At 41.7% G+C, this 11,814-nt stretch overlaps 1 protein-coding gene across 1 annotated transcript in view; it reads left to right on the top strand.

The window, feature by feature from the left end:
* cers1 (ceramide synthase 1) overlaps window positions 1–11,814 on the top strand; it is a 33,504-nt gene extending 21,690 nt beyond the window's left edge. The window contains exons 2-7 of the mRNA XM_063891102.1: window positions 2,567–2,726; window positions 8,033–8,213; window positions 8,349–8,510; window positions 9,584–9,731; window positions 9,910–10,058; window positions 11,448–11,814. Coding sequence (XP_063747172.1) covers window positions 2,567–2,726; window positions 8,033–8,213; window positions 8,349–8,510; window positions 9,584–9,731; window positions 9,910–10,058; window positions 11,448–11,490 — 843 coding nt within the window. The 3' untranslated portion in view covers window positions 11,491–11,814. The remainder of the gene's footprint in view (window positions 1–2,566; window positions 2,727–8,032; window positions 8,214–8,348; window positions 8,511–9,583; window positions 9,732–9,909; window positions 10,059–11,447) is intronic.

Below are 11,814 nucleotides of genomic sequence, written 5' to 3'. Positions count from 1 at the left end.
AGTAGCCTTCTCGTCCACTTCCCGTTTTTCTGCCTGCAGAGCGAAACCTACGCAGACGTGTGAAACACATGTGGGCAGACGGTCACATGGTGCTAAAGAACCGATATATATATATATATGTGAGGAAGAGAGCGACGTACTGAGTGGAAGACTTGCATCAGGGTTATCTGAGTTGTATGAAGTGTAATAACGACATCCTGTTAACAGTGCTGCTTACAGGCCTAAAGTTATCTGACATGTTGCTGAAATAGGATCATATTACACTCTAACATGCACCGCCATATGCATTAACAAACAAGCAAGGGTTCATCATTAAATACCTGTAAGGTAGAGAGGATGTTGACTTTAAGGCAGCAAAATGAACCCCTTTCTTCATTTATTCAAGGCTAACTTTATAGTATTAAGTATTGTGCAGCTGCAGAGATATCCAAGCTTCAAAATCATCCTCTGCAGACTTAAAGACACGTATGTGTTTGGTAGATCATCTCACACCATAAGAATACAATATATGCTTCAATGATAACGAGAATTATGACTTCAAAAGTGATCAATCCCTTTCATTTTGTGACTCAAATCGAATCGCAATCAGTCGTTTTTTCCAGAATCCTGCAGCCCTAGTTAGTAGCAGAGCCTTTAATCCCCAAAGTATAACCCTCTGCATCGTCACTATGCAAACGCTGTTTGAACAGGTGAGTGTCTAACATCCGTGCATCACTCCCCAGCCATAAAGACGGGGGGGGTTATCTGTGTTGTGGCTGCTGAACTTTGAACACCTCTAGCTATGTGGCCGATGGACTACACATGTTGCACCCTGGATGCAAACGTGGTGATTATGGTGCTACGTGGGATGCACTGCTAGTTCACCACAGATACATGTACTGTATATCAAACCACGTGCACTGAAGAGTGAGAAGCGTCATTCATGAGTAAATGCTGCGTATCTTCCTTCTGTTTGAAGCTGTCATTGTGCACGGCTGCAGATATATCCAAGGCTGTGTGGGATTGTTTTAAACAACACTTATTTATTTAAGAGACCCATATTTGTTGGAATTTAGCATTTCAAAAACAGTTTGCTCTTCCTTTTGCTGGAAATGAAGCATGCACCTGCATGTTGTTGTTAAGTCGAGGGTTTTGTTGATGAATTTTTGCCTCTCAGGTAATCTTTCTGGCCCGTTTTGTCTGTTATGTCAGCAGCATCACCAGAAATCTACTCCCCCATCTTCTTGAAACTTGGTGTAAGGGTGTACAGCACAAGCTCAGCTTCCCTCCTGTATACATTGACAGATATGTAGGCTGCTTTTACTGTCCGAATAATCAGGAAAATAAATTCCTGCACTTAGGGAATGTACTTGAAGGCCTGGTCAATCTTTGTTTTCATGCAAATATTCTATACCAGGGGTGTCCAAACTACGGCCCGCGGTCCATTTTGAATCGGCCCTCAGTCAATTAAGGAAGTATAATGAAATATGGCCCACAAATTAAACCTGTGCTTGTCTTATACTGTCCCCTCTTAAATAGATATGTGAGCAGTAGTATTCATGTGTTAATAAGTCCAATAACTTATTGAAATAAAAGCAGGACATATACTCTTCCTATTTCCTCTTCTAAGCAATGAGAGGCTTCTGTCTTAAGGGATGAGCTGCCAACTAAATTAAACTGAATGTACCTACATTTGATTGATTTCTCTAACTTATAACTTAACTTATGAGACATATACCTCACCTCTAGTGAGGGGCCCAGCCCTTCATATTGTTTTCTGTATGTGGCCCCACCCCTCCTCTATACACAATTAAAAAGGCCTCGAACACATCTTCTCTGTAGCGTCCAAACACACAGAAGTCAAAGAACAACTTCCTAACTCCGGGGAAAATGTGAGCATCCAAGGAATGAGTGAATCTGTCATTTTCCTTAAGGAGGTCTAACCTCTCTGAGGAAACACTGATGAACACCAGCATCACAACAGCTGACTGTATGTGGATTTAACGACTTACTTTCCTCTAGTCTCAAACCAAGATAACAATAGCCGTGTTAAACCTGGAGGAGAGCAACAGAGGAGGATCCCTCACCCAGGAGATGTGAAAGATGTGGTTTTTATCGTGAAAAAACATTCAAAATAATAAGACGGATCCAGGAGGATGGATCCAGGAGGATGTCACCAGTCGTCAGGGGCGGCCACGTCTTTTAAATCCTTCGTTTTTTTTGCAGATTATTTAAAAACAATGTTCCTAGAGTTATTGCAATAACTACAGTCTCCCTTATAACAATGCCCCTCTCAATGTTTGAGTGGTATTTGAGTCTGGAACTTCACAATGGAGCAATATAAACAGTCCGATAAAAAGAAACCCAATGATTCCCCCCGCAGCCGCAGCGGTGCATTAACAGACCGTAAAGAACCCTCGAGGTGAACACAGAGCCGTGGATTGAGTTTCACATTTGAGTAAAGGAACACGTCTAAATGAATCAGTTATTGTGTGTGAAGCTCCTCAAGCTGCCGCTCACACTGCCGCATGTTTGCAGCTTGAGTGACTTCCTGTCTGACTTCTACTTCTTCTTCCTGTTCCCCCAGCCTCTGGCACGGTGGTGCCGGCTGCTGCCCAAAGATGCTGCCAAGATGCCGGAGAGCGCGTGGAAGCTGGTCTTCTACACCATGTCGTGGTCCTACAGCACCTACCTGCTCTTCTTCACCTCCTACTCCTTCTTCCATGACCCCCCCTCTGTCTTCTACAGTAAGTTAAGCACCACAGGAAACAGCTGTTCTGAGGTCGTGCTCCCGCCCCCCTCTGACTTTATTTGAATAAAAATCTTTGTTGGTGATAAAAGTCTCTCGAATATATGAATCATATTCATATGTTGTTGTAAGTTGTTTGATTTAAAGTGAAATCATCTGTTTATTTGCTGAAGTTACAGGAGAACTGTTGCAGCATAGTGTTACCTGATTTACCTCTGAACATAAGGGGAGTCATTCTGTTGAATGTTTGACAGGAAGTGCTTTTATTTTGAAGGGCAAGGACGTTTCCTGCTCTGTGTTTTCTGGTTTTGTTGATATTGAAATGTGTTCAATATCTTTGCGCTCTTGCTGTAAACTGCTGCATTAATGTATAGTAAAAGGTTCAGTTTGGACTAGACAAATAAATAGATAAATTGTCCTTAGTAGAATAAATGCTGTATACGGTAGTAGCATATAAATAATTGGACATGGGGAATAAAACAGATGAGGGAATCTTTAGGATATGTTAAATACATGACTTTATTGATATTAGGACTAATTCTTGTGTTTAAAATAAGTGCTTTTATACAAAATGAAGACAAAGAGATGTTTGATAAATAGTCACCAGTAATGTGGATATAATAGTTTAGTGTTCAAAGTCAAATAATGAATTAGAAAATGACATTAAACCCAGGGAAAGACAACAGCATACAAGCTTTTAAGGTGCTTTGTATATTTACATTTACATTTGGTGTAAAAACTTGTCTTTTTATGCTCAACAGTTTCTTAAAAATGCTTGTTTTTTATCTTTATATTTTGATATTTTCTTAGTGTCTGTTCACCACCAGACACCAAATCAAATTCCTTGTATGTAAACGTACCTGGCAATAAACTGGAGTCTGATTCAGTTTTTTTATTATGATAATCAATAGATATTCTACTCTCATTCACTAATATTGATATAAACTCAGTCCTACGTTCAAAGATTGAGTTCAAAATCTCAGTATTATTGTCTAGTCCATATTCCCCAGACCTCCGTTAATGCTTTCAATAATCTGTCAGTGTTTAATATGTTGGATTAGAGGATGTTTGCAGTCTCCACTGTTGATCTGACTTCATAGAGCAGGTTTAGTATTTCTTCAGTGCAGAGAGTTTCTGCCGAGCGTCTGAAGCAGCTGAAGTGGTTTAATCTAACAAAGCGGCAGCAGCTCTAACCCTGCAGACCCTCTGAGGTGAAGCCACTCTGAGTTTCAAACAGAGAGATATTTATAGCAGGGAACACTCGACCTGCAGCGAGGGGTTCATCCTGATTCTGATTATTCAAAGCATTCAGCCATCGATGATACAGAGACCCGACAACAGACAGAAAGTAAACAAACCTGTGTTCTTCAGAACTACTTCACCTGTGTTTTAGAGGCGTGTTTTTACCAGGATAAGAGTCACAGCTTTAAACGTGTGTTTAAAATGAGACAAAGCGCAACAAAAACGCAGCAGAACTCCTTTCTTATTTTAAAGATTCTTCTTCAGTTTACAATTATAATAATTATAATAACTATCATCAAATCTTTATCCGTATAAGATGAAGACGAAGCGCTTCACAGGAGACCTCTCTTAGAATACTCTCAGATAATGTATATCACATAGAACACAGTTCACATCAAAATAGCAAAAAATCGACTTAAATAATAACATTTATATTAAATGTGTGACCATAAAACTGTGAAATAAGTAGCCAACATTTTATGAAACATGAAGTAAAATAAGGACACGTGTCTTTATTTCCTCTACAAACAAACGTTGGGATGAGTGAAAATAGGAGAAGTGTGTGAACAATCATAATTTACATCAGTTAATAATCCACATCCTATAATATGTTTCAAATATCCCTACCTCTTTTATTCATTTCTGTTTCTTTATTTTATTGTGTTTTATCCTTCCCCAATGCTCTTAATACCAATGTGTTTCATTCAGTTGCTTTAATGGAGACACAATCCACAATAGCTAAAGTTGAATTTGCAGTGATTTAAATATAGAAAATATAGATCCTTTTTTTCAAATGCTCGATAGATGTTTGATCAAATTGCTATAGTTGATATAAATCTAATATCGTGTCGAACCAACATCAACAACCAACATAATCCGGGACAAGAATCCGTTTTGCTCTTAATTTAGTTACATTACATTCCATAATGCAAACAATCAGTAAGAGACTAAAATGACATTATCTAAAACATTGTGTACAAGTTCCCCTCCAACACTTACTGTTTACTCTCTGCATGATTGCACCTAATGGATCACTGCTAATGGAGGAAACACACATATATATAAGTATGTATAAACGCAGCGTCTCCTGCAGCTCTGCGCCTCTCTCAGACTCCGAGGTGTCAGAGCTCCGGTCGATCTCCATCTCTCTGAGTGGAGCGGGCTTCAGCTTTAATAGCTGCGTCACCTCTAATAGCTGTCAGCCTCCGAATGTGTGTGTGTGTGTGTGTGTTTGTTTGTGTGTGTATGAGGAAACAGTACTGTTAGAGAGATGTAGAGCTATGGAGACAGATATATGTGTACGGAGGTGTGTGTGTGTGTGTGTGTGTTTGTTTGTGTGTGTATGAGGAAACAGTACTGTTAGAGAGATGTAGAGCTATGGAGACAGATATATGTGTACGGAGGTGTGTGTGTGTGTGTGTGTGTGTGTGTGTGTGTGTGTGTGTGTGTGTGTGTGTGTGTGTGTGTGTGTGTGTGTGTGTGTGTGTGTGTGTGTGTGTGTGTGTGTGCTGGATAATATAAATGGCACTAGTGTGATTACATGTACTTGATTCTGAAACCTCTGATCAACACACACTCATACTCATTGTGTCTCTTTCCATAATACAATGAGGAGTGCTCGTTTGTTCTGCCGGGATTTAAAGAACAAACGTTATCCGGACGGCATGCTCTTATTTGGAAATGCTGAAATGACGTCATCAGCACCCTCTAATTTTACCAATATTTTGTATTTTTGGAAGGGCTTTTAAACCCACAGATAAAACATAGATTACACAATAAAAATGAGACAAATCTATCTCTCAATAAAGCGTAAAAAGGAGAAATGTGTTTGCAGAAATCAAACATCAGAGGGTCTGCCTGAACGCTCAGTCTCCATCAGTCTGCAGCTCCCTCTCCTCTGGCAGCTCCTCTGTTCCCCTCCATCCCTCAGCCTCCTCCTCAATGTTTAATGACGGTCCGATCAATAAACATTACACACACACACACACACACACACACACACACACAGAGTAACCCCATCCCCGCCGAGAGAACCCTTCCTCAAACATCGGAGGAGAAAGTGTCCGACCAGCGTCTGAAACGCGATCCCTAAAGTACATGAGCGTTCTGCTTCATGTGGTTCTTCAGAGACTCTCACTTATTCCCCCGAGGGACAACCTGATCCTGCAGACTCCTCACACACTAACCACCTAACATGGACCCTTACATCTGGAGCCCCCCCCCCCCCCTATATAGATCAGTCCGCACAGTGTGGTCCTGCCGGAGATGTCTCATGCGCAGCAGCTGCAGCGGGTTTCAGATATTAAATCTTGCCAAGTCTCATTTTCTCCAGCAGTACAACACGTATATATATTAGTTTTTATTCCACTCATTTTTTAGCACGTGATGGAAAATAGCAGGGAAAGAAAGTCTTATTTGACCTCTGACTAAAATATCGATGGTCTGTCAGCGAAACATATCTGATTATTGTTCATTTTTACATTTTCTCAAACCTAAAGATGTTTGAATCGCTCGGTAAAGATTTCCACAGCTTAACGTCGACCACAGAGACGCACATCTGCTTTAAAGTAGTAAAACTGATGCTTACATAAACTGAAGACATACAAAAAGAAATAGAAATAGTGCAAGAAGAAATAAATATCAAATGGTGGTCTGTGTTCATCATCTACACGAGGTAAATCCTGTCCTTTTTCCTGTGTGTTGGACTTTGACAGTCTTTATGTTAAATATAAAACACCACAGGACAGAAGCTAAAGACATTCAGTCTTACCTCTAAAGATGTAGAAAAGGTGTGTTTAAATGGGAAAGGTGGCAAGTGTATAGTGCTGAATGGATTACAACTCCAGTACGCCACGAACGAGAAAAGATAAGTCTGTATTTTCTTAAATGTACTGATATTTTCCCTTCGATTTGACGGTCAGGATGTTCGACTCCTGTTTTAATAAGCTACACAGCCTCTATTATTCTCGACGAGGCAACAAAATAACAACCTCAAACTTGCCAAAACGACCCCAAATCACACAGGTGTTAATTCTACACAGGGCTGATTTAATAACAGGACTGGACACAGAGTCAGACTGACAGTAGCTGTTGAAGCAGGAGGAAAATCCATTGTGTGTCGGCACAAATCTAATCTACAAAACAATAAACCCCAGAATAACGACACAGAATAATTAGAGTCCGGTGTGTCTGACGTGTGTGTGAGAAGTAAGACATTCATTGGACTCCATTTTTGATCCCCTTCTCCTGGTTTTAATCCACATGTCTGAGAGATGAATCAGACATGTGGTCCTAACAGAAAGTGAGCCTCCACCTGCGTGGCTCTGATGATCTCCGGGTCCGTTGGTGTGAAGCGGTTCTGTTCAGCTGAGACTCCACTAGAAACCGGCTGCTCAGCTCCCTGCTGTACTTTACTAACACCACATGTTTCTGGATTCAGATCTGTATCAAAATGCACAAATGGCCATCATGCAGACTTTTGGAAAGCTTTAATTAAGTCGATGTAAGGTCAGTGGTTATTAAAATGAACCATGTTGCTGTAGTGCCATCTATAGACAGGAGGCTTCACATATAATAACAGGTTTAATGATAAAATACCATAAACTGTGTATTTTGTGTATTCATTTATGTTAATGTTGTTTATTTGTTGATTTTTGTTCAACCTTTTATATTTAAGTATTAAATAAACACTTGTTCTTACATCTGTCTGGGTGAGGTGTTTGAAACTGCGACATAAATACAGTTTTTATTAATTAACTCAACACTTCACGACAAATGTAATTCCTTTGCAGAGTTTATTTTTGCTTTTCACTTGATTTTTTATCCTTTTAATCATTAACATGTCAAACCCACCGTTGTGCATGGACTCACACACACACAGAATGAACACAATGCAGCTTTATATACATTAGTTATAAAAAATATGGCTTTTAAGTCGTTGTGGTCACTGGTTTAGCTCCTAAATAACGTCCCCTCTTTTCCTCCAGCTCTTTCCTGCAGTCTGCTGTCAGTGTTTGTCTGTAGTGAAATGATTGTGTGTGTGTGTGTGTGTGTGTTCCTCAGACTGGCAGAGCGGGATGTCAGTGCCTGCAGACATCGCCATCGCCTACCTGATCCAGGGCAGCTTCTACGGCCACTCCATCTACGCCACCGTCTACATGGACGCCTGGAGGAAGGACTCGGCCGTCATGGTGGTTCATCACATCATCACGCTGGCCCTCATCTGCTTCTCCTACGCCTTCAGGTACAGCTCAAAAAACATCTGCTCAGACACCTCTTATTGTTTCCTTGGTGGATGATGCAAAAGCAGCTGCTGTGATGCAGGAGAAAAGTCAGAAAGATCAAATCATACCTGAACCGTGTGTCCCACCCCCCTCAGATATCACAACGTGGGGATCCTGGTGTTGTTCCTGCACGACATCAACGACATCCAGCTGGAGTTCACCAAGCTCAACGTGTACCTGAAGTGCAGAGGAGGAGGGTACTTCCTGCTCAACGACGTGCTGTCCAACATGGGCTCCGTCAGCTTCAGCATCACCTGGTGAGGGTCAACGCCCCAGATCATCTGCTGCTCGGGGGGCTTCTCTATCAAAACAACTACTAGATGGTGGGGTCGTTAAGTAGCGTCGGAGCATGGGAGTAGTTTTTATTGGGAGCAGAATTATCTACCAACCTCTCCTCTTCCCCAAAACATACAGAGTTGTTAACTAGAGGAGTAAAGTTTTGTTTGGGGGACAATTGAAGTTGGTTAAGTGCTGCTAGCCGAGTTGCTGCGTGGTTTTGCTCACCTTGTTTCTCTTATAACTTAAAATCCAAACATTCAAGAAGTTTTTACTGGGAGCAGAATTATCTACAGAGGTCTCAATGTCTCCGAAACAAACAAACCCAGGAGTAAAAATGATTAAAACCCTAAAGCAGCCTCACGTTACGAGTCAGTGTTCTCCCAGTGCTGTCCAGCTGCAGCTCACCTTTACTCAGCTAGTTCTCTCATAATTTAACATCCAGATGTTTGAGGACTAAAAAACTTCATCCTGGACAAATATGCATTAGTTAAAAACCACAAATATCTGAAAAAAATCTAAATATGTGGCTTAAAATCAGATTAAACAGTACATTTATGAGCAAAGAATGGCAACAGGGAAGCATGCCTTATCCTGGATTAAAATGACTTATTTGTCTTGTTTTTGCTTAGTTACAAATATGTTGTGTAATGTTCTGAAGGTTCGCTTTTTACGCATATTATTTGACATTTTAATGCAGATATTTCGCACGTTATAACTGTCAACAACCCTCGAGACGATGACGAGGCGTCTAACACTAACCGTGACTAAAACAACGTGCAGCGATTGTGACCATCAAGACGAGACGGAACTAACGTGATAGTTTGGACTAAATCCATAAGAAAATACCAAGAAGTCGACAGCTGTAATTGACTTAAGCTGTACATAGTTAGGGTTTTATTTAAGATAAGACTGAAATTCCCAGACCTTTAGTCAACAACAAAATAGGATGTGTTGACTACATTTCATACAAAATACAAACACACATGCCTGGTCTCTGTCTCACTGTTTCAGACGGACAGAAGTTAATTTCTGTTTCCTGTTTGTGTTCCAGGTTCTGGTTCCGTCTGTACTGGTTCCCTCTCAAGGTCCTGTACGCCACCTGTGTGTCCAGCCTGCAGTCGGTCCCCAACATCCCCTTCTACTTCTTCTTCAACGCACTCCTGCTCGCGCTGCTGCTCATGAACATCTACTGGTTCCTGGTGAGGACACACACCCGAGTCAAAAGCATGAAACTGTAGGGTCGTGTTCTGTAGCCCAGGTCGTTCTGTAGGAAGCAAACAACAAACAATCCACCTGTTATCCACCAACAACAATGAGCTCTGTGTGACCTCCCTGTGACCTGCCTGTGACCTCCCTGTGACCTCTGTGTGTGTGCAGTTCATCGTGGTGTTCGTGGTGAAGGTGCTGAAGGTGAAGGAGGTGAACGACGTCAGAGAGTACGAGGAGGAGGAGGGCGGCCGCGCGGCGCTCAGAGAAAAGAACAACAAGCAGGATGATGCTGGACATCACAACGCTGCACCGGGGGGTAAATCACTCCATCCGTACTCTGGTCTGAGGGCGGGGGGCTGTAGTTCAGGGGGGGTTGCTAACAGTTTGCTCCCACAGTGTTCGGTTATGGCTCTCTGATGTGTGGAAATCAGAGCGTTAATCAACAGTGAGCTTTAAACAGAGACATGCTAACTGAATCTGCTGGCTGTTTATCTGAGGAGACGCCTCACCGGACCTCAGCCCCCCCCCCCAGGATCATTATCCCTGGCCCTCTGCCACACAGGGAAAACCCTTCCCCTTAATGTCAGAATCCCACAGGTGGAGCAGTGTTGTAATTTATTGCAGTGTTGGTTCAGATGAAAGCTCAGTGTTGAGGTTCAGAGGACGGAGCGGGCCTGCTCCTCCTCCTCTCCCCGCTCAGTGGTATCTGAGCTCCTCTGATAGTGTAACCCTCCTCAGGTGAAGGATCAAAGAGCTGAACATGTGAGGTGTGGAGCTCCTTATCTGCTGGCCTTCACCTGCTGATACCCTCTCTGCTGCTAACACCCGCTAACGACTGCTAACAGATAAAAACACATGCTAAGAGCTGCTAACAGATAATAACACATGCTAAGAGCTGCTAACACCTGCTAACAGATAAAAACACATGCTAAGAGCTGCTAACAGATAATAACACATGCTAAGAGCTGCTAACACCTGCTAACAGATAAAAACACATGCTAAGAGGTGCTAACACATGCTAACAGCTGCTAACAGATAATAACACCTGCTAATAGATGCTAACAGATACTTTATTAAGACATGCTGAGAGCGCTAACACCTCACACAGAGGGGATTTAGGACAATTTATTTTTATCTAGCCAAAAATTGGAAGACACCGTCTAGAACATGTTATAAAAGTTATTTTTATACAGAAAATAAAGCATAAGCTATGATAAAAGAAAAGGCAGTGGGAAAGAATAGAAGAAGTAGATAATTAAGACCAAATAAAGGGTCTCCATTGTAAGATTCCTGTCCTTAAAAATGACGTTTTCAGTCTCATACGTTTCTAAATCTGCTTTAAAAAGATGTATAATAATAAGGGGCAATAATTTACTTCTGCCTTGTTGAACATGAGTGGAAATCTGAACATTAAAAAGACATATTTTGTAAATATTATTGGCAGAACTTGCCAGTATTTTGGATTCAGGAAAGTTTATTTCCACACAGCATTTCAAAAACAAGCGCAATGCAAAGGTTTATGAAATGACATTTAAACTGAATTTTTAAAACGGAAATTAAAGACGTCCCAGCAGAGGATCTCAGGTGGGATTCAGGCTAAAAAGAGATGTGTGTGTGTGTGTGTGTGTGTGTGTGTGTGTGTGTGTGTGTGTGTGTGTGTGTGTGTGTGTGTGTGTGTGTGTGTGTGTGTTGTGTGTGTCCTGCAGGAAGCACGTGCAGAATGGGGTCACCAAAGAGAAGCACCTATAACAGCCCCCCCCCCCCCCCCCCCCCCCAGGCGCCGCGCTGCAGCTGCAGACCAGACGCTCCTCCTGACGTCCAATCAAACCGTGCGAAGAGTCCGAGACAGGAAGTGAGATCCGGCTGCGAGGAGTTTCTACTCTTTTTATTTGTTTTAGGAACATTTCATTTCATCGCTGTGGTTCAGTTTTTATTAGAGAGCAATGTGAATGTTATTCCAGGTTTGTCCTATTGTTGCTAACTTTACATTTGATAGGTTCAGTAGAAATGTGGGGAAATCAGGAGCGTCGGAAGAGGGAGAAGTTTATACAAACCCAGAAAATACTCGGATTT

This window comes from Eleginops maclovinus, chromosome 9 (assembly GCF_036324505.1).
Source record: "Eleginops maclovinus isolate JMC-PN-2008 ecotype Puerto Natales chromosome 9, JC_Emac_rtc_rv5, whole genome shotgun sequence".
NCBI lineage: Eukaryota > Metazoa > Chordata > Actinopteri > Perciformes > Eleginopidae > Eleginops > Eleginops maclovinus.
Note: the sequence above shows the minus strand (reverse complement) of the source record. Positions and strands in the feature narration are given on the sequence as shown.